General features: G+C 37.2%; 1 protein-coding gene across 1 annotated transcript in view; it reads right to left on the bottom strand.

Moving 5' to 3' along the window:
- Nucleotides 1-20,199, bottom strand: part of kifap3a (kinesin-associated protein 3a) — a 33,937-nt gene extending 13,738 nt beyond the window's left edge. Inside the window, exons 1-14 of the mRNA XM_022686450.2 lie at nucleotides 20,006-20,199; nucleotides 18,242-18,373; nucleotides 17,017-17,162; nucleotides 16,787-16,845; nucleotides 16,530-16,671; nucleotides 13,796-13,895; nucleotides 13,272-13,396; nucleotides 11,253-11,351; nucleotides 10,983-11,161; nucleotides 9,898-10,060; nucleotides 3,650-3,750; nucleotides 1,588-1,696; nucleotides 562-674; nucleotides 298-463 (exon numbers count right to left, since the gene is read on the bottom strand). Coding sequence (XP_022542171.1) covers nucleotides 298-463; nucleotides 562-674; nucleotides 1,588-1,696; nucleotides 3,650-3,750; nucleotides 9,898-10,060; nucleotides 10,983-11,161; nucleotides 11,253-11,351; nucleotides 13,272-13,396; nucleotides 13,796-13,895; nucleotides 16,530-16,671; nucleotides 16,787-16,845; nucleotides 17,017-17,162; nucleotides 18,242-18,373; nucleotides 20,006-20,037 — 1,666 coding nt within the window. The 5' untranslated portion in view covers nucleotides 20,038-20,199. The remainder of the gene's footprint in view (nucleotides 1-297; nucleotides 464-561; nucleotides 675-1,587; nucleotides 1,697-3,649; nucleotides 3,751-9,897; nucleotides 10,061-10,982; nucleotides 11,162-11,252; nucleotides 11,352-13,271; nucleotides 13,397-13,795; nucleotides 13,896-16,529; nucleotides 16,672-16,786; nucleotides 16,846-17,016; nucleotides 17,163-18,241; nucleotides 18,374-20,005) is intronic.
- Nucleotides 20,200-23,982: the final 3,783 nt, after the last annotated feature.

The raw sequence follows: 23,982 nt of genomic DNA, 5'->3' as shown, positions 1-23,982 counted from the left end.
TGCAATTAATGAAGATTGGCCACCAGGCTGCTCCAATTTAGCCATGAAACCTCCCACACTAAAATGACAGGTGTTTCAGTTTCATTGTCCAACCCCTGTATATTAACGGACAAGAACAATAAAAAAATTTGATGCTTGAAAATTATTAGTGCTTCTGATTGTAATGATCTGTGCCTCTTTTGTTGTCCGGAAAGTGGTTCTTATGAAGAAGAGCAAAGAATTAAAAAAAATATATTGTACATAGTGAACTAAAATGCTGCATCATGTCTTAGATTTCAACAAGAATTTTGGTCTCACCAGGTTTAAGATGGTCTTTTAGAAAGGGTACCAGGTTGTATTCTTTAAGCACTAGCTCCCAGTCCAGGTCAGGGATGGTGAGGTTAGCCAGGGTCCCCAAACACTCGATCATAAACTCCTCCTCTTCATTCTGTCCAATCTGTGCTGCCAAGTCTCCCACATAGTCCTGCACACCAAAAAAAAGGCATTGCTATGTCACAAGGCAATAAACACTGCTTAATTGTGAACCCAAGTAAATACGAGTTTTGACCGTGAATCACTTACAATAAATAGGTTCATGGAGGGTCCGTCGTGCTGCGAGATGTTCCGGATCATTTTCATCATCAGAGGATCCTTTAATTTCAGTGCTCTTTTCATCAGCATCTTCAACCCATTGCCTGCAGAGAGAAGACAATAAAAACCTCAGCATTATGCTTGTGTATGATAAACTTGTACTAACAAAGTTTAGACTACATTATCTTACAATATAACACACCTTACTGTATTACACTAAGGCAACATAATCTATCATGACTAGTACGTTAGACTGAGTCTAGTGTGTTAGCTTAAAGCTAACATACTGGCATATGGTGGGACACTATAAAGCACAAACACTGTGCTTCTAATACTGTTTTATGAAAATGGGCTTTTTTCTGTAGACCTGAATAATAAATGTTGGTAGACAGTAAATAAAACATTCAGCTGATTAGATTTTTTTTTAGAGATGGCTATAGGTGATGTTCACGATCTAAACATATATACAAAAGCAGAGCATTAGAATGTTTCATTCAGAGGCCTGTATACACATATATATTTCTCCAATAATGCAATGCTACCCCAAGATCTTGTATTGATTATGGGAGATCTGGGGCACTGGACAATTACCAACTGCACAATGAACAATATATATATATATATATATATATATATATATAGCTCTGGAAAAAAATAAGAGACCACTTAAAATTATGAGTTTCCATCAAGAGGAAGATGGATGATCACAAGTCATCAAACCAAGCTGAACTGCTTAGATTTTGGCACCAGGAGTGGCATACAGTTATCCAAAAGCAGTGTGTAAGACTGGTAGAGGAGAACATGCCAAGATGCATGAAAACTGTGATTAAAACCAGCAAAATCAGAGAAACTGATTCAGAAACTGAAGTGGTCTGTTAATGTTTTCCAGAGCTGTATATTTGCAAAAAAGAAAATGCAGGAATAGACATAAACTGCATGCAAATTACACCTCTATGGTAGGTGTACCTAATTTAATGGGCAAGGAGTGCATGTGCATGTGTAATTATAGGCCCTGACCTTCACAGATGAGCTGGGCATTTCTCTTGTTGGCAGCCAAATTGATGCAGAAGGAGATGAGCTCTGGGTCCATCCTCTCCTCGCCGCAATCAAACAACATCTTCATCACCTGCCAATCAACAACGCAGACACAGCCAAACGTCAACACTCTGTGTGAAAAAAACCCAAACCCTGTCAGTGAGCTGCACAAACAATGCACTTCAATAAGCTGAGCAGAGCAATCTTAATCATCTGAAGCCTGCTTCTCTCCTTTAAAGCCCCCTAAATCGTGGAGACAGACACAGGACATTTTTTCCAGACTCCTGCGCCCAATTTGTCCTTTCCCCTCCAGACGTGCGGGGGTTTGCGATTTCCCCCCAAACGGTTCCTGATTTTAGAAGCGTATCCCCCATGTCACTCTCTATTAGCTCATATCCAATCTCCATGCCCAGAACTGAACAGAAGGCCATGGGTACGCAAGCTGAAGTTTGTGCGTGTGTGTGCAAATGTGTGTGTGTGCGCGCATGTGTGACGTTAACATTAAGCAGGGTGGCAGGCAGGGCTGGGCGAGGCTGGCCGAGTTTGAGAGGAGGCAGCGGCGCGCAATCACACGGCTCTGGAGGATCACGTAGCAGCAGCCCTGGAGCCGCAATCACACAACGGCTAGACTTACTGGCACCTGCCCTGCTCACGTTCAACCGCCGCCCCAATGCTCCTTTGTATGTCCCGAAGGCAAAAACGTGTGTACCCCAACTACAAATACCATATTCTCATCTCCATCTCACATGTCTGGATGATGCAGAATTCAGTTAGTTTTGTTGCTTTGTTTCACCCTTTAGTTCTGGTCTAAAACAATAGATTTAATTTTTTTTCATTTCTGATGAGCCAAATCTAAGGTTGGCTTCTTCAAAATTTGTTCGGGAACTATGGCGCTAACAGAGATAACAAGTAACAGAAGCTTATGTACACCAATTAGTATTTTGAAAACGAATGGATATTATCAAGGTCAGTGTCTAGTCTAGCGATTTTCTTGCACAAACACTCTCTTACTGAAACTTCTAATTAACAAACAAGTTGTATCAGGTGTATCTGAGCAGGACCATTACACAAGTGTTTCAAATCATGTTGAGATATTAAGTAATTACAAACAAAATTTCTCAAATGGTAGTCTCTGACTATGTATCACATACTGTTATCAAAAAAGAGCACTTAGTAACTGTAACAGGGTTCATACACTTTTAAACCTTTACATTTCCATGACTTTTCCATGCCTTCACAGCTAATTTTCATGACTATACAATGTTTAAAATATCAGGACAGACATGGACAATAAAACTAAAAATCAAAACTGATCTAAAAATCAAAATCTTTCCTAAAAATAATAACAATAAAAAACTTTAAATCATTTTACTAGCTGAATAACATTTCTGCATATTTAGTATGTCACTGCCTTATATTTGTCTAAATGATGCAGACAGCATTAAATCAGCATTTTTCTTTCACTGAGTGAATTTAAAGTTATAGTGCAGTTGAAACTCCAGTCACAGCCAGCTAGCTAATGTGAATACATGTGATTGATTAAACCAAACCAAAACAGCATTTCTCAGACTATAAAAACTATTTGTTTTTTTTACAAATTTTAATTTTTCCAAAACTTATCCAGGCCTGGAAATTGCTATGTTCAAATTCCATTACTTTTCCACGTTTTTCATGACCATACAAACCCTGATGCAGCATAGACTAGCAGACTAGCATAGACTAAATTAGCAGCTTCAATGTAAAGCTACAGAAGCAAAGTTTGGTGCATGATGGTGTACAGATAAACTACAATCATGTTTTATGAATTTAAACTTGAGTTCTCATTAAACTCTTGCTTTAATGACTATCTACCCTGACCACATTCATACTCTCTCTCTCTTTTTTTCCTCTTACCACAATGAGAGAGAGAGTAAAAGAAAGAGAGTAAGAGGAAGTGATCATCAGCATGGTCATATGAGAGCAGCTGTAGCGTAGCACTGCCTCTCGAGCAGAACTCCAGGGCTGGAAGTATGGTGGCTTGTGTTAATGCAGGCTGAGCTCCTACCTGTGGAATGCAGTCAGTGTAGGCGAACATGGACTTGAAACGGTCGTCCATGCTGATGTGGTACAGGATGCGCATGGATAGATGTCTCTGTGCTTCATCACCTGAAACACACACGTGCACACACACACGCACAAAATTATTAAACAAGGACACACAAGATATGAATCAACAAAAATCACACATTTACAATTATGTGAAAGTAAATTATAAAATTAGGTGACGGTAATAGTCATCACTATCAGACCAATGGCTTTAATGACTTTTTTTTTTTTTTTCATTTTTAACTTAATGAATTGGGTAGTAAAAAGCAATAGGATTCATTTAACTCAAATTAATAAAGAGAGCATTGCAGAATAAATAGGTTCATTCAACTCAAATGAATATTATGATGGAACATTATTTGTTTAATAGTATTTATTTATAGTTGGTAAAAAACCCATTGCAATTGCTTTTTAACCACATGAAATAACTGTATTAGGTTAGGTGAACAAACCATTTTTACATTGTACTTGTTCTCCTTGCTACACGCAAAGATGCAAAATTATATATATGTCACAGATTTAGCTTAGTTTCTAATCTTTTTGTTTATTAGTTTAATATATGATGTTTTTTATTGTGGAATCCTGCAGCACGTACCAGGAATATGTGCAGTAAAATAATATACAACTACTCCTCTATTATCAGGTACAATTAAATCACTGTATTACCTCATGCCTGTCCTTGCTAATTTAATTTACTATGCTAAAACATTATATAAATTACACTTAATATAAAAGCAAAAAAGGCACATGTAATGTAGGACTCCTTTACTTAGGATTAAGTTAACCGTTTAAATTTATCTTGTTTGCAGACTAGTGAATATATTTCAGACACACGTAGTACGAGATATGTCAATATAGTAAGGGGTGGGCAATATTATATCGTATACAATATATCGTGACACAGAAATATCGTGATATTAAAAATCCATATCGTGATAATAGGGCTGTTCTGTCTTAAAAGTAGTCTATTATTTACTGTGAAGCTTTAGGTGTATTTATTGTATAATTGTTTTAGTTTGCAGTTTATATTCATGCACTAAATATTCTGCAATATGTTTTGCTGCATTATATTATTTTATGCTATATTATTTATTTTGCCACATTTATTATTATTATTATTATTATTATTATTATTATTATTATTATTATTATTATTATTATTATTATTATGATTATGTGGTTATACTCTTATACTATATTCCTGAAATTAATTAATTATTTTTCTGTTTTCCTATATCGCCAACTATATCGTTATCGCAAAAATACCCTGAAATATCGTGATATTATTTTAGAGCCATATCACACACCCCTACAATATAGTTATAACTATATAACAGAAGCTGAAGAAAAGAGAATTAAAAACAAAGAGAACATCTTGTGCCAAGTAAGAAACAAAGTTCTATAACTTGGAGAGCAGATTTGCATATTTCTAAGAGCTTCAAGCACACACACACTAGAGCTAGGGTCAAAACCCCAGCCTACAGCTTAATCAGACAGGGAGGGTGAGGGAGAGAAAGTGAGAGTGCGAGAGGGGACCGGTCGGAGCCGGCCGCGGACCCTTTAGGCTAGGTTATCTCAAGCTATTGAAGCCAGATGTGCTCCCCAAGACCCCAGAAAAAGAAGGACTCCTCCATTTAATTGGCAAAAAAGGAGGAAGCATAAATTTTACTGCCATTAATAACTTCAAGCCATGCTGCTCTACCCTGCAAGCATTGGCGACAGGCTCTGCACATGTGCTTCTCATTAGGCAAATACATACACATGCACGCACGCACACACACATACGTATATAAATGCTTCTGCTCTGCAGGTAGGGAGAGCACAACGCACGGTGGATCCTTTACAAGAGCTGTGGAGATCGGCCCCTATAAAAACTGTTCGAAACGCTACAGGAGCCCTGGAGAGGAGGGGGGGAAAAGAGCCCTGTTAGAAACTAATTATGCTGTTCGGGGGCAGTTAGTGGGAGAGCAAAGAGCTGTACTTCAATTATATCCACACAAACCACCCAGCCTACCGTGAAACTACAGAGAGTAGACTACCAAAATCGACTGGCTTTTAGCAAGAGGATTACAGATGGTCATCCTCCACACAAGTATACAGCAAATAGCCATGATAAACAAGACTTCAAAGCAGGGCAGGTTTACGGCCAGCACTAAGTACGAGTGATTCTGTGAACTGCACAGAGAAACCATAGAAAAATAAAAAATGCGAAGCGAAGCTACACTCAATAATGCCACAGTCACTCTCAGTCACATTTGGTACTCTTATTATTATTGAAACACCTGTGCACTGATTGTTTCCTCTGAAGCAGACACTTTAGTTTATCCTGTTTTTTTTGGAGTAACTGTCTCTACTGACCATTGAAGACCTTCTACTAGATTTTGGAGCACTGTGTGAATCCCAAAATCATCCCAAACTTACTGAAGCTAATAAATAAAAAACATTGGATGTAGTGTATATATATCACAAATTTTATTCCAGAAAACACAGATGCACTGCTCCACAGTTCAATGCTAGAGGGCTTTATGCCCCTCTATATTTCAGATCTTGTTGCTGATTTGCAACTCACTTGCCTGTCTACATTACGGCAAAGCAGCAGGACGCTGCTTTAGTCTTAGTCACACTTAAGCAGTGAAAAACATCAGTTTCTCTTGACACCCCCTGCCTTGTTTTAAATAAAAAATAAATAAATAATTCAAATAAATGAAAATACCTTCCATTTTCTTAAAACAAATCTCTGACACAATGTTCATACAAATATCAAAAAATCTAAAATAAGAGCTTTCAGTCCTTATTACCGACACTAACTGTCAAATTATGTAAGAAATATCTTAAATAACTAGGGATCACTGTTATGGCGATAGTATGGGTCAGACGCACACTGACCTCATAAGCAAAAATGTGGCAAAAGGTCATGGTCAGGCTGTCTTATCACCTCTTCCTATCATTAAACCCAGTCAAATTTCTTTGTTTGCAAAGGTGCTGCTTTGATAAACACTACAACAGCACACAAAACTATGCTCCAGTTCATCTAGGATACAGGGGTCTTGCCCAAAAAGGTTGACCTGCAGACACCTCCTCTTCACCTCCCCACTGAGATAAGCAACAGTGATGAGGGGAGTCTCAAGTCCCACTTTCATCTTTATTGAAAGGGTCACGACCCTTGGTGGGGTTTGCTGGGCTCTGGAGGCAGGGTCATGCTCAGTCCTCTCACTGTGCTTCACAGGCTCTGTTCCAGATAAGAGATGAGAGGAGCTAAGCAGATTCATTATCTGAGTGCCAGGCACAAGCACACAACAATAAACTCATGTAAACTTGTGTGAATGGGCACTGAAAATGAATTAAAATTAATTCACCAACTATAAGAACATAATTCCAGTTTACCAACAAAAAAAAAAAGAAGTTCAAAAAACACTGACCTCAAACTGTGATGCTGTCTTTTTGTTCTTTTTTAATATTAGGCATACACTGTTGATGTTATGTTATGCCATGTCATGTCATTTTTATTAATACAGCTTTTGGGTATTTAAGAAACAAGCAAAAGCTCTGTTACTCTGTATGTGGATACTTCTCAAATAATCTCCAGAACAGTTATTCCAAACTTTAGATCAGTTATATATTCAAATTTAGAGTACAGTTCAGCATTAATATAAGATGCAGGAAAGTCTACTTGTCTATATGTCTATGCCATAGTGCCTCTTCTGGTTCTACAGACAGACTTAGTAAAGAAAAAAAATGACAGGAGAACATATATTTAAATTGTCATTAGAATTGTGCCTATATATTAATATAGGCTCATTTGTAGGCTTACAATAAATATATATCAACCACTGTCTTCATATCTTAGGGGAAGGTCCCCCTAATGCACTCTGACCTTCTCAGGCTTGCACCACTAAAGACCTCTGTGGTATCTGACATCAAGACGTTAGCAGCACATACCTTAACAGCACATAACTTAAGTCCTGAAAGTTATGAGATGGGGCCTCTATAGGCCTCATCAATGAGCCTAGGGTGCCCATGACCCTGTCACCACTTCATAAGTTGTCCTTCCTTAAAGCAATTTTGGTAGATCCTGACCAATAAACAGTGGGAAGACATGCCTAAAGTTTTGGAAATGCTTTAATACAGTCGTCTAGTCATTACAGATTAGGTCCTTATCAAAGTGGCTTACAAACTTACAGTTTGAAGAGTTATCAGGCACATGTAATGAGTATTACTGTCTATGGGCACAATTAAGTAATTAAATTATTTAAAATAATAACAATAAATAAAGTTACTGGCAATCAAGAGTGAGCTTTTCACACTGTTCCAAGAGAACCAAATTAAAAAGAACTTTAACTAAAAGTTTAACTTTGTCTTGCTTATTTTTACCAACACTTAACTAAACTAATACTGAATTTGCATTTGCATGACAAATGTATTTATTAACTGATTTTTAAACACATAACTCTTTTAAAAAGCACAAATGCATAGATGAATGAATGGACCATTAGTTATATGAACCTGATCCAGGACATTCATAAGAGTGTATGTGCCCACAGTCTTCTAACACTGAGCGTCCCCTGTGCTGGAAAAACATTTACTTTAAGCGCGAGTGTGTTATTTTAACAAGTATATTATATTAATTATGCAGGACACCCGACACCCCCCCAGGACCCTTGAAAAGACAGTCAGTGGTGCCAAAGGCAACCGCGTCTGGGTGTAAAGGGCAAGCACCAATCACACGGCGTATTTCATCTAGGGAAGTGGTTAGTGTAGAGCCGGACACAGCCGTACCCTGTCCCACCAAATAGGAGAATTCAGTCAAAGTCTGCAATGTGTTTGATATATGCTGATGTGGGACAGGTTTTGCTAAGCACTACATTATTTAACTTATTAATTGCGTTTAAAGGTGCACTGGGCACGGTTATTTTAACACTGAAACAACAATGAGAGCTCGTAAGAAAATACAGAAAAGTCTAACGCTGTTTCACTTGCTGCCAATTTATAAGCAGCTTTTTGTGACTAATACAGTCATGGAACTACAAAATTAAAACATACAGAAAGTGGAGGAATAACAACTAGGACTGCACAACAAAAAAAAATATTTATGTAGATACAATGGTTTCTTCTGTACTTCACTTTATCTCCAATTCCAATTTATCTGTTGGTAGTATCTCAGACCTTCAATTAGTGATTTATCTGTTTCTATTATTATAGGCCTTACTTAATTCAGTCTGCACTACACCCTTTACTGCTGCACTTAGCACTTTACTGTAAATATGCATTTCGCCACATGCAAAGTTCACAGTTGTGTTCATACAATATATGGACATGACCTCAATAACATTTGATAATACCTGATATCGTCTATTTTTTGGCCTTTAAAAGGGTGTAATTGCTTTGTTACGCTATGCTATTATTATTATGTTAGTGGAATAGCTTTAAAATGACAATATTACTGTTTATCACTATCGTTTCTGGGACAATATATTGTCCACAAAAAATCTTACTGTGACAGGCCTAGTTGGCAATTATCATGCACTGTGAGCTGTACAGCTGTACTGTAACCACAAGTTCCTTGTACAAATAAGAGACCACTTAAAATTGATGAGTTTCTTTGACTTTACCAAATTGAAAACCTTTGGAATATAATCATGAGGAAGATGGATGATCACAAGCCATCAAACCAAGCTGAACTGCTTGAATTTGTGCACCAGGAGTGGCACACAGTAATCCAAAAGCAGTGTGTAAGACTGGTGGAGGAGAACATGCCAAATATTGATTTCAGAACTCTTGCAACTTCATGAATATGAACTTGTTTTCTTTGCATTATTTGAGGTCTGAAAGCTCTGCATCTTTTTTGTTATTTCAGCCATTTCTGATTTTCTGCAAATTAATGCTCTAAATGACAATATTTTTATTTGGAATTTAAGAGATATATTGGCCGTAGTTTATAGAATAAAACAACAATGTTCATTTTACTTAAACATGGGACTCAAACTGGGACTATTATCTACACACATTTACATCACTTTGCCATTAGCTCCAAAAAAATAAAGTTCTAGTGCTGTATTTTGCCTGCATTATACAACCCTAATAATGACTACATGCCATTTAGTGGTTTCCTTCCTCCAACACCCAACCTTGCTCTCGAACCCAACCCACAGATACTAATTCACACATGCAAACACACACAAAATGACCAAAAACATCTTAGTTCCATACCTAATAGAGCAGTAAGTTTTGGCAGCAGGCCCACCTGCACCATCTTGCTGCGGAGGCCTGTGTCAAAAGAGAGGTTGTGGAGGAGACGTAGAGTGACATTCAGCAGATCTTCATGATCACAGGGCACCAGCTTCGCCAGCTTCTCCACTGTGTCAGTTTCAGCCTGCCATCCAAACACATAAGGAGCAAAGACACAGCATCAACATAGGAGTAATAATGGAAAGATTGAGAGAGCGTGGGAAAGAGAAAGAGCACATGGATAAAAGTAAACCAGATCCTCACTGAAATTTCCAACAACTACCGAGTTTACCTCAGCAATAACACAGCACTCCTTTCAAAAGGCCACGAATGTGTACTGAAGTCTGCAGCACTGTTTTCAGTGATGTGGCCACAAACCCGACTTGTTAACACATCTGTGGGCCACTGCAGCTGTGCTCCCAGAGACTGGGGACTGGGGAAACCTGAGCCCCATTACAGCCACTGTGCACTGACTCTAAACTGTTTTCAAACCAAGCCTTCCATGCTAATGACTGCTACTACCATGAACGTTTATTAGAAATGCCTCCACGGTCCACACCAAACTCATACCTTACAAATATATCCAATAACTTACTAACTGACTAACTAACTAACTAAAAATAAATAAATAAATAAATAAATAAATAAATAAATGATTAATTAAAGACCATTGTGCCAGTCTTTGATAAGTAGGTATAACCAGATGTTAAACATGCAGTGTGATGCCATCTTGAACCCCAGAGTGCTTTTATAAATATGCAGAGATTTCAGAGTTTTCACATTCTGATCCTAAATAAATGATGAAGTTTTAAACCCAATTTTCTATTTTGGAATTAAGCTTGATACAGTCAGAAAAATAAACTGCTAAAGGTTACACTGACAGTCCATGATTTTGATTGAATGTAAGAATCATGTTGAGTTTAAAAAAAATGTGCAGACAGAAAACAGACCTTAGTTAACTGACTGCATTTGTAAATTTTGTAAATCTACATTAGAGTCAAACTATAGCTTGTTTTAAACCAGTGGTTGAATAAAGAGGTGTTTGTGTGTGCATGTGACTTCCTCACCATGTCATTCTTGTTCTCCAGAAAAATGCTGAGCTTCTTCAGGAAGGACACAACCAGCACCAGGAGCTCCTCACTGTCTCTGTCCAGGGTCTTCACCAGTAGGTGCACTATGTTCTTGTTCCTCATCTTCAGTTCAGTGCGTGTGTCCTCAGATAAGTTCAGCAGCAGATACAGAGCCACTGGCAAAGTGAGACAACAAATATACAATCACCTCACCAATCTATAGCTAGTGAAAATAACCACTACCACATGACTGTCTGAGGGCATTACCTCGAAGCAGCTGCTCCTGTTTGGTCAGCAGACCCTGGTACTTCTTCAGAGCTTTCTCGTATTCTTTCTTCAGGTTCTGGTTCTCTGGGTCATCCTCCCGTTCAACAAGTCAAGGATTTTTACCAAAACTACTAACATAAATAGTTTCCATCTGGTCATTTTATAGAACATGTATCTGGATTGTATCTTGGTAAGATTTTGACTGCATGCATTTATGCTGGGTAGTTAACCCCTTGCCCCTAGGCCTAATTTTAAGACCTATTATTCAGCAACTGCTAATTAGTTAATTAAGTAAATACTATTTTTCTGTAACTGCTATAAAACTACATGTAGTTGTTGTTCATGGGAAATTAATTTTATGTGTAAAAAATACGTTTTTTAGGGTTTAATTTACCTCCAGACTGTCATATGTTTCTTAATATAGTTAATATATATAATAACTCAATACATGACAATCAATCACATATGAGGTTTCTTCTGCTTTATATGAATATTTGATATTGTAATATATAAAGTACAGCTGCAACTAATGATTATTTTGGTAATCAACTAATCGCTGATTATTTCTTTGATTAGTCAATTAGTCAGCAATTATTTCTGCCGTGTTCTTGAAACAGCTGAACATAAGATTTAAAAGCCATTTAACCGTCTGGATGTTGTTTAAACATGGAAAGCACTGATATTTAGTGAGAATTAAATGTGTAATCTATTGTGTTTGGACACTTTTGGAAACACACAACAAGTTGAGTATAACCTGTGTGAGTAAGGCAACCGCGTCTGGGTGTAAAGGGCAAGCACCAATCACACGGCGTATTTCATCTAGGGAAGTGGTTAGTGTAGAGCCGGACACAGCCGTACCCTGTCCCACCAAATAGGAGAATTCAGTCCCCAGCACTTTGTGGAATGCAATACTGTTACAAAATAACGATTAGTCAACAGTGAACATGTGTAGAAGACAAATTTAAATAATCAACATTGTCGATTATATCGAGTAATCGTTGCCGCCCTACTACAAAGGTGCTAAACACACTATGTGGTGTGCAGGAATAGAGTTAGCTTTAGTCTACTAACAACACCACAAACACAGCATAATCCCTATACCTGCCTTTTTGCAAGTTGGCTCTAATTTTTGTAGCTGGGGACTGTGGTTATGAATTTGTTGCTAGCCACTGTGGTTATGAATGACTTATATTATGATGTAATATATTGGGAGGGGTTCTTGCTGTCAAATGTAGCTCATAGAAATGTACGCAACACAATTATAATGTCTGGCTAAAACGCCTCAGGCCACTGTATTGTATTAAAGCCAGGGGCACAGCCAAAGACTTGAAAGTTACATCTGAAGACTGGCTGTTACATCAACTTCCATGAGAAATGAGAAAGGCTGAGAAATGCAGCCTTTATCCCAGAAAAATCAAAGGATTTAACTGCAGTATAATTTAAGATCTTCAGATCTGTTGAGATGGATGTTGAGATGATCATTTACATGTAAAATGTCATGTATTAAAATTCAGGTCAGTCTCTCCTACTTCGAATCAAATGTTCTCAAAACACTGTTTAAAATATTTTTGAAGACTCAACAAATGGCCGAGGTAGACAGGCAAAGAAATAATTTAATTATTAAATCCTTTATCCATAAATGCCTATTATAATTCACTATTGTTCGGTGATATCCTTCAACATTTTTTACATAAAAAATATGTCAGTATATTTATCATGATATCATGTGTACTAAATAACTAAATCTGTACTTAACACCACATTAGCAGCCTATAAATCAATTTATGTTAAATGCAACTGGCAGGCTTGCCTGACCTGGTATGTTCCCTATACATATCCTGGAGCAATGCTAGGAGATCTGTTACTTTTTACTCATGTGCCCTTTGGACATGTTGGGTCTGTTTAAAAACAGATGGGAAAAGGCATACTTTCTTTGACCATTGAACTGACATAACCCCCTGACCTCTCAGTGACTCGCCATCTCCCTTCAACCTCTGAGCAGTCAATCAAAAAGGATATCAGCCTTCTTCTTCTTCTGCAGCTCCTCCTGCCACAGGTCGTACCTCTTCAGCTCGTGCTCGATGATGTTCATACACAGGGCACCGATCTTGTAGTGGGTGATCAGTCCATGGAATTGGATGAAACTGAGGAAGGAGCACTTAATTGTTTTGACTCAGAGACCTGGACTACGTTCAGCTATGCCAAAATAAAGCCTCGGCTAGCGTCAAACACAGACTATGATGGATGTGAACCAATTCCAATTTTTCGTCCAGCAGAGAAACACTGAACGGGAGCGGAGCCAAAACCTACTATGGGTTTTCACTGTAACCTACGAAACTGACTACTCAAATTGATCTTGACAGTAGACAATATGCTGTATTATGATGGAGCAGTTTAGGATTATTATTTCAAAAAATGAAAACAAACCTTCATAAATGGAATACTGTCAAAGAGCCTTAACTGGTGAGACTAGCTAGACATAGAAAGAAAAAAGGGAGAGACAAAAAGGGTGAACAGTGAGTGCCAAGCAGCCTGCATCATACCTGGAGAAACAGAAGAAGACATAGATGATGGTGGTTGCCAGATCCACGCTCTGCTTCCAGTCCTCCCTCAGTACTCGTGCTAGAGCTCCGAGTGCAGTCTCTGTAGACAAGGACATACCACAGAACACTCAGCACTGAAACCACTACAAACTTTTAAAGGACAAAAGATCATATCTTTCAAGCCACGTATTTACAATAGTGGGTTTTTAAAAACGGCAGTCCTGATCCTGAAATTTGACTGGCTGAGCTACAGGGGTTGGACAATGAAACTGAAGAACCTGGTTTTAGACCACAATTATTTATTGTGGTGACGGAGAGTTCTGATGGAAACAGGTGAGTTGAGGTGCACATTGAATTCTGCCGTGATTTGGGCAGCCGTGGTTTTATGTTTTTTGGATACAATCTGGGTTAGCACCCGAACATCCCTTTCAGACAGCTTCCTCTTACAGCGTCCACAGTTAATCCTGTTGGATGTGGTTGGTCCTTCATGGTGGTATGCTGACATTACCCTGGATACTGTGGCTATTGATACATCATATAGACTTGCTGTCTTGGTCACAGATGCACCAGCAAGACGTGCACCAACAATTTGTCCTCTTTTGAACTCTGGTATGTCACCCACAATGTTGTGTGCATTGAACCTTCACACTCCTACTGGTGCAATGTGCAATTAATGAAGAATGGCCACCAGGCTGGTCCAATTTAGCCATGAAACCTCCCACACTAAAATGACAGGTTTTATTGTCCAACCCCTGTATGTTCAGAGATACTGCATAATAACTAATAATAACTAATCACTTTAACTGTGCGAACTGAAAACTGGTTTGCTGTACAGGGTCATTGTACAGTATGGCTAATATAATATACATATTTTGGCATACTGATGTTGCATCCTGATTGATCTTCAAAAGTTTGGCAGCAAAAAAAAAATAAAAAAAAATACATGAAATCCAAAACTCAGATGTGGCTGCTAAAATGGGATTTCAAAGATTTTTTTTATTTATATAGAATGTTGAAATCTTTGATAAAGTACCATTCAGCCAAGTGTTTTCAGCCATTTATTGTTGCTGCTCTGAATAATGTAACAAATACAGACTCCACTGTATCATATGGGTCCAATTTAAGAAATCTGTAAAAACATTACATCCCTAATTGCTAGAACGCAGAACTTCTTAATGCGATACTTGTTCAAACTAAATTAGACAATTTATTGAACAGTGATGTTGAATTTTTATTACTGATTTCATAAAAAGTCAGGGTGAAAGGGATCAGATAACAAGGAAGAAATTTAAACCAATATTAGTGAAAGCATGGCAGCACAGTGAATGGTAAGAACAAGCATTAGGATGCAGAGAGTGCAGGACAGGGCAGTAAAAAATGAGCAAAAGCAAAGGGGGACTGGGGGGGATGGATTGGGTATTGCAAGCTGTACCAGAGGGAAGCGAAAGAAGAGGGGTTAAAGCAACACAGAGGAGGGGGCAGAGTTTCAGTTACAGAGAAGAGAAGGCACAGAGGGCAGGAGGGTCAGAATAGGCAGGAGGAGGCAGTAGAGGTCGTCTCTCTTGCGGCTTGAGAAATGAGACTTCCTCTGTGAGCGGACATGCGTGTTACGCTGCAGCACGTGCCCCCTGGGCCTTCTCGTTTCCGTAAGGACCCCTGGGCGACCCCGTTATAGAGTTATCACCATTTTCAAACACAATAACAGTAATGGCTTCTGACAGGTTCATGGGGGATGTAATGCACTGTGACAGGAGAGATGTACGGGGACGTGTTGTTTTGAGGGGCGGCAGAGGTGTTGTTATGCAGAGGGAGAACATGAGTGGGGAAATAGTCAGTGAAAAGGTATAGTCTCTGAATGCATGCATAAAGGTGAGAGAGAGGGCTCGTACATCATTATGGCTTGATCATGGGAAGTGGAAGTGTCAACACTGTACAGACCTCACTGTAACAGCTGTGATTTGTGATAGCATGAGGCAGGCTTCTTTAGCTAGCCAGTATTTATTGCACTTCTATGTTAAAATGAATTAAAATAACAACTGTAAACTGTTCACTGTAAACTTCTGTTTTTTGATTGTAGAAATCTGCCTGGTTCTATTTTTGTTAGCTTATGCAGAGTTTTACAGTTAATACATTATATGCACAATTAGAATTATGTAATTCACTAAAAGTTGGTCTGTTGTGTACATTTTTTTGACTGAATGAAAGATCTGGACAGTTTATTGTGCTTTAAGCTAATATATTTACACTAAACACAAATAATCTTTGTAAAAAACCCAATTCACTTAAAGGTGAAGGGATACTGTTGCACGAAGAAAACGCTTGTGAGAACAGTGGAACGCTGCGTAACATAGTTACATTTGTGTCCAATCCTGTAATATTACTCTGCCTCCTTAGTCTACATCCTTCTTTCACTTTCAATGATGATCTTTATCTCATAGCTTGTCCAGAAATGCATTTGTAAAGTGTCCTTAAGAGGTGGCTCAAAGCATCAATCATACTTCCTGACTGTATGGGAAACCCAGGTGCAAAAAATATAAATTGTTAAAATAATGCTGCTTTAAGTAAATACACATACAGTAAGGTAATAATGAAACACACAATTACTGATCTCAATCCAATATCCTTGGTAGCCTAATGGACTAACAGGTGCCAGCAATGGCAACTTTGTAGGATGTAAAAGGGGTTGTAGTTTCTAGAAAATCTTTAACACACAAATAAAGACCATTTTGTATACCATTTTGTAGGAGTTCCTCCAGGTTGTCAGGGTTCCGGGCCAGGTGCAGGATAAGCGTGGCTCCTCTGATTTTCTCTGGGACATCTTCATACAGCAGCTCCACATAATCATCTATGCTATTAATATTAGCCTCCTCATCCAGCTACAACATAACAGCAGAGTGTCAGAACAGAAATCTTAACTTTTATATATACTTACATATATTTGACTTTACAAAAGCAATGATTTTAAAATAGTGGGTAGAATTTGTCACACACCTCCATCCCTTCGAAAGGAGTAGGATCTCTTGGTTTGATCTGTTTCTTCTCCTTTTTTTCTGAAGGTTTGAAAACATGCACAGAACCAAATCATCAACTCATAAGATATTTGTTAATAAGCTTCTTTTTACCATCTAAATTAATTTATTTTTTCCATTTCTTTCACTTTTGTTGTAAAAGAGTATTATTTGCAGCAATAATTTAAACTGATTCCTCCAATGCACGCATACCTGTGGGAGATTTGCGATTCTGCAGATAGAAGAGAAGCTGTTCCACTTCTGGGAGTTTGGTTGGTGAAATCAGCCTGCATTCCTCCACCACCTTCCGTGCCAATGACCCAATGTCAGTGTTGGGATTGAGGCTTTTCAGACGAATTCTGGAAAAAGGGGGAAATTTCTTCTATAAAAATGTCAATCAATTGTTTCTTAATTGAAATGAATTCGATCACAACATCATGTTTAATGATTGATTCTTTAGTGCAGATCAGTATCTAGGCGTGTACAGATATATTATTGTTTAATTTTATTGGATAACCTGTTAGTTGATTGCATAAAAATGCAAAAAATAAATGTAAATGTTGTGAACAATTTATATCATACCTCTTAAAACAAACCCAAATAAGTTCCTACTGGACTGAGGAAGTGGATAAAGGTTTGCTTAAATGAATGCTAAACAGAGAGATAAGCCCAGAAATGTTGGCAGAGAAATGTGATTGTTATTGCTAAATGGTTCAGGTGGATACTAAAAACAAACATTTGCAAGTAAGTAAATGTATTAAGTCTAGTACCTAAGGTCACTCAAATATTTTATTTATATTTATTATACAGCTCTGGAAAAAAAGAGACCACTTCTTTTTTTTGTTTCTCTGATTTTGCTATTTATAGGTATATGTTTGAATAACATATACAAAATTTCTCCCAAATTACAAATAAAAATATTGTCATTTAGAGCATTTATTTGCAGAAAATGAGAAATGGCGGTAATAACAAAAAAGATGCAGAGCTTTTAGACCTCAAATAACACAAAGAAAACAAGTTCATATTTATTACATTCAGAAATCAATATTTGGTGAAATAACCTTGGCTTTATTCACAGTTTTCATGCATCTTGGCATGTTCTCCTCCACCAGTCTTACACACTGCTTTTGGACAACTTTATGCCACTCCTGGTGCAAACATTCAAGCAGTTCAGCTTGGTTTGATGGCTTGTGATCATTCAACTTCCTCTTGATTATATTCCAGAGGTGTTTTATTTGGTAAAATCAAAGAAACTCAAAAGAAAATTTGAAAAGGTCCAGAGCTGTATATTATTTATACTTCCAGTACAGACCAAACATGTCTTGCCTGACTGTTTACATTTTAAAGGAACTGTGCCATTAGACTTTTTTCAATAACCATTCTATTAATACAGTGTAATGTTCTGCATCTGTGGAAAGTATGTAATGGTACTGCTTACATTTTCTGACATGCCTTACGTTCTCCCAACATGGCATCACCCATCTGTCCCAAGATCCTTGCTTCAACTTCATAGTTGACAACCAAGGCTCTCTCTGTAGGATGAACATCCAAACTGCCTCCCTTCACTTTCCTGAAGACATGAACACAAAAGCATACATTCAAATATCATCATATACATGGTTATATATATACATGGTGACTTATTGATTTAAGGCACTGGCAGCCTGTTTAAATGTTTTCTTTTACTTGATAGTGGCAGCAGTACACATTACACCTATTGTGCAGTGCACCTCTTTTAGCTACAGTAGCATTACTGTAGTGGTTACCTGGATTTAAGTAAGTAAATGATGCGGGGTTAAAGCTGCAGTTGGTCAGGTCTGGGTTCAGCAACAGTATGTGCTGAAAGAATGAGGTCAGCTGACTACCTGAATATACTGAATATAGACCAGGTTATTCCATCAATGGATTTTTTTTTTCTTCCCTAATGACAAGGGTATATTCCAAGATTAAAATTTCAGGATTCATGGGGCTGGAGTTGTGAAAGAGTGATTCAGGGAGCATGAGATCATCATTTTCACACATGGATTGAGAGTTCACCACAGAGTCCAGACCTTAACCTCATTGAGAAACTTTGGGATGTGCTGGAGAAGACTTTGTGCAGCGGTCAAACTCTAACATCATCAATTCTACAAGATCTTGGTGAAACATTAATGCAACACTGGATTAAAATAAATGTTGAGACATTGCAGAAGCTTACTGAAACAATAACACAGAGAATGTGTGAAGCAATCAAAGCTAAAGGTGTTCCAACCAAATATTAGAGTGTGTTACCTTTTTTTTTTTTTTTGGTGGAGACATTTTTTGGGCCAGGTTGTGTTAAATGTTAAGAAATTGATACATAAATTATATTTTTTGAGATTTTTTTAATGATGCACTGAGTTGGAAGCACTTTAAATGCCACTGTATCTGGGATAATGACAAAAAAGTAATTGTCCTACACGTTTCTATTTTATAAATACTGGATTATCCATTACTGATGGATTTAGTGTCCAAAACATTTTTGCCCAATTACTCAGAAGGACCTGACATGATGTGATTGTGTCAGTTGTTTTTAAAATGTGTGAGATTTTGATGGTAAATGGACCAATAGAAATTATTCAAAATGTTTAAAATATGTTAAACATTAAACAACAGTTTTAGGCCATCATCAAACAAATGTATTTATTTAGCACTTTTTACATCTGTTGTCGTCACAGAGCAGCTTTACAGAAAGGTGTTCACAGGACAGAATCAGACATAGACATTAAACATAGAAAACATAGAAAATACAGAATACAGAACCCCCAGAGAGTGCGGAGGGAAGAAAAAAACTCCCTGAGAGCTGGAGGAGGAAAGAAACCTTGGGAGGAACAAGACTCACAAACAAGAGGGAACATCCTACCACTGGCCAGACAGATTTTAAATAAATATAAAAAATGTATTTAAAAGCCTATAAGCCTTTTAATTATCTAAAGCTGCTGTTTCAGACACAGGAGGAGGGTCTGTGTGACAGAGGATAAGAGTGAATGACAGGAATCAACTGTGTAGATAACAACACCGGAGAAACAGCTTCATTAAATCAACACGCGCAGCTGATTTGAACTAAAGTACCAGTCTCCTGTAACTGAGAGTTATTAATAATAATTCAGCAGTGAACATCACACAGCGCGGCTGTTCACCGTTATTCCACTACAGGAGGATAACAGGGGAATAAATCACTCACCTGGTTAAATATCTCACATCGTCTGCCTGCATGCTGAGAGCGTGTAGAGAGCTGTCCGCGCTGTATCTCCGCTGTTCTGTGTGTTCAGAGGCTCAGTTTTACTGATTTTCTCTGATATTCATTCTGCTCTGCTTCTGCGGCTCGGTCTAATGTTGATGTTTGTGTTGCCAGGGCGTGATCTCCCATAATGCACAGCGCGGGGGGAAGGGGGGCGGGTCCAGCGCCCTCATCAGGAGCGGAGGATTCAGATAAAACTGCTCTGATAGTCCTCTAATACTGAACCATACCTTTACACTGTGGAGAAACACAACCTTTATTAAAATAATAATGAAAAAGTTTTTCAGGAAGCATTATGACAGTTGTTATAGCTGTTAAAATGAGCAATGGTTTTAGAGGACATTTTACCTTCCGTTTTTTTTTCAGTTTTTTATATATTGAAGAAGAAATAGTTTTTTATCCAAATTTTCAATTGTCCAGTTTTTAAGAAAAAACGATGAGTGAGTCTTCTCTCGACTTTCTGATTTTGTATACGTATTGTAACACAAATCTGATAGTATGAATAAATCAATCCAATTCATTTTTGTTACAAGATGCAAAAAAAAACAGATAATAACAGATTTTTCTATTTTTCCTGAAATTCAGTTTGTAAGGGTGAAAACCCAAAATTTGGACAAATTTTAGATTTTTTTCTGTACTGCACTAAATTTAATTATGAATAAATACGTTTTTTGAACATACCTTTTCTGTTTTTAATCTAGCCTCAAATTGTCAATCGAAAATTGAACTAATAAACTGACCAACCAATCAGAAACAATTCTAATTCTAAAACATTTTTAAATATTGATTAAAAAGACAGAAACAGTTAACATTTTAACAGCCATAAATTTTAGAAAATTCTAGCTAGCTTTATGGGCTTTGCTGATTAAAATTCAGCCTAAAAATATTTATAGCCTATGTCGTTATTAATAAGAAGTTAACTTTATATTACAGCCAAAATCTCATCACTGAATCATGGAATTTAGTTCGGTGAAGGTAGCTGCCATCTTGGAAAGCTAATAAAATTATATCAGAATAATAATTAATTAATTTGAGTCACACTCTGGCCATTCTCATTATCAAATAATCTGATCAACTGAGAGAGTAGGAAATTATACCACATGTAGCCATGCAGCATTATAAAAAAGATGACAGACGAACAAAATCCATTTTGCCTATTCTATTTTTTTCTATAAACAATAATATAAATGTATTAATACCAGTTTGCTTTGCTTTAAAACTAATTAAACATATTTTGTCCTTTCAGATCTTATGATAATGTATCATTCATATGTTACATGTGTAATTGTATATGGATAGTTTAAAATTTGTTCCATTCTCTTCCATTATTATATAATCCATTGTTATGTTTACCCTGACATGCAGGATAAGAAGTAAGATGTGCCCACCAGATAATATATTAAGGCCTCAACTAAATAAATTGCATTGTGGTCTCAATGTGTTGTTTTAAGGCCTACTATCTTGTGACGTTTACACGTTTATTTTGAGGCAATTTTTATCTTGTGGGTAAATTCATTATTTTACATTGAGGTATATTAAAATGATATTGTATATTATGATATATTAAAATAAGTCTATTTATTTACCTAAAGCTGCTGGCATTGCTAACTAGTCTAGTCCCTGTAGAGAGGTATTGCTTATATAATAGTTTGTAAAATAATAGGTTGTATCAGTACACAATTTAGTGATTCAGCAGAAAATATGCTGAGTACATAGTACATAGACTGTACAACATCTGTCACTCAGCATTGCATTACTCACATGACCTTGTGGATTCAAAGATTTTATTCAGAAGCAGTATTGAAGTGACATTCTAGGCCATGCAGTGCAACCAGAGAAATCTTACATTAGCCAAGAAGCTAGACAGCCCTTTAACATAATCATGACAAATGATGGGCTCAGCCTTATTTCTTAGGTCTATTTGGGGACCACAGAGTCCATGTTCAAATTTACCTGTGAAATCATGCCTTAAAATTAGAAGGAACAGAAAACACAACTTGTGTTTAACATGCAATGTCTGTCAGTGTAAGAAATACAATTACGCTTTCCTTTAAAAAGCTTTATATGCATAATTAACAGCAATAAATGCAACTTAACTTTTTATGTAAACTGAAATTCATGGAAAAAAATCCCAGTAGAAACAACTGGGCAAAATAGTATGTTTTTGACCTTAAGAAAAGGTTCCTTACATTCAGGCATATTTAAACAAGCTGTTCCAGGAATCCCAGAATTTAACCTTAGGAAGTTTAGTATGAGAGAAGACAATTGGCTTTCTTTAATTGTTAGTTCTTGTCAGTAATGCTTTTTTACATTTTTGGGCTTTTAGGCAGGAAACACCACCTTCAAGCAATCCAACAACATTTTAATAGGGTTTAGGATGAGACTTTTTTATGATATACTGAAAGTTTTATTTTGAACTGTTGTGAGGTAGACCTGATTGTGATCTGCTCTTGATCAGTGCTTTAGCTTTAGCTCATGGCCAGATGACCTGAGATTCTCTGATACAAAACAGGGGTCATAATTTGTTGGTAATAAGACATTCAAGTCTTTACGCAGCTTAGCATATCTAAACCATGACACTTTGTCCACCATGCTTCACAACTGGTTTAAAAGCCAAATTGTCCACTTTAGGTTTATCCTTTCATGACACACTGTTCCAGACTATTTCATGTAGGTATTCATTGAAAAACCTAAAATGAGAATTTGTTTTTGATAATCTACATGAATACTATTATGGTCATGAACCTCTTAACTGCTGCAAGAAAGGGTTTGCCGACTCCTAGGGAGATTGACTAGAGCTTTAGAAGTGACTTTTCCAGTCTGATAGGTATTCACAACATTTATTTTTAGAGGTTTTTAGGATTCCTGAGTGGACAACCTATGTGCTGCAAAGTCCACTCTGATTTAAAGGCCCAAAATTAGATTTAGGTTGGACAGGGTCCAAACGAAGGCTGGCCTTTGACTGAAACACTCCTAGTGGTACTAATCCCTGATCCTATAAGTTTCAAAAATAAGTTTTAATGTGTTTGCATTTGTACTAAACTTTTGTTTCCGTTTCCTCCCAGACTCTATATACTACAATCCACTACTAAACCTAAAAAGTAAGGGAATGAATCAAATTTCACTTTCACAGCAAATAGCATCTCTCAACAACACCCAAGGATACTTACATACAATCGAGGATCTATACATCCTCTGCACTCATACATACACTGTGGAGAAGCAGCAGCCAATCGCACAAAGCATATTCTCAACCAGAAACAACCTTGAAGACTGCATAAGATACTAAGGCCATGACCCAGGACAATATAAACACAGATGTAATCTAGTCACTAAATGAAGGCAAGATATTATTAATAAAGATTAGATAAACATATGCTTTATAAACATAGATGAAGCTGTGGCCACCTTTTGAGCATGCTGGCATGTGTAGCTTCAAGGTCAGGATGAAGTTCTGGAAGTGGGTGGTGCTTTGAAGAAAGAACTTCACCAACCGATAGTGTTTTTAGTTCCCCGGGGCAGAGGAGATACAGTGTTATATTTAGATCTGATTATAAAATGATCAAATCTGTTATAAAACAACTACTCATGCATTTCATATTTATTTTATTTGCAGTAAAATGGCCATTAAGTTTAAGCTATTAGTTTTCAGGTAATACACACAGTTTACTTAGAATATAGTGGGCCGGGTCCTGTGAGCAGCTTCCTGTGAGCAGCGTCCTGTGACCACTGATAAAGGATTAGAAGGATAACCAACACAAAATATATAGAAACAGATTAGCTCCATCTGCAAGTTGGAGCAGCTACAATGTCTAAATGAGTGGCCAGAGAGTGTGAAGGGTTCAAAAACTCCAACAGCACTGCTGTGTCTGATCTACTCAAGGACTACAAAATTAATAAACTACTATAACTAAACAAGT

This window comes from Astyanax mexicanus, chromosome 1 (genome assembly GCF_023375975.1).
Source record: "Astyanax mexicanus isolate ESR-SI-001 chromosome 1, AstMex3_surface, whole genome shotgun sequence".
In the NCBI taxonomy this organism is placed as follows: domain Eukaryota; kingdom Metazoa; phylum Chordata; class Actinopteri; order Characiformes; family Acestrorhamphidae; genus Astyanax; species Astyanax mexicanus.
The sequence above is the reverse complement of the archived record's forward strand: the minus strand, read 5'-3'. Positions and strand labels throughout refer to the sequence as shown.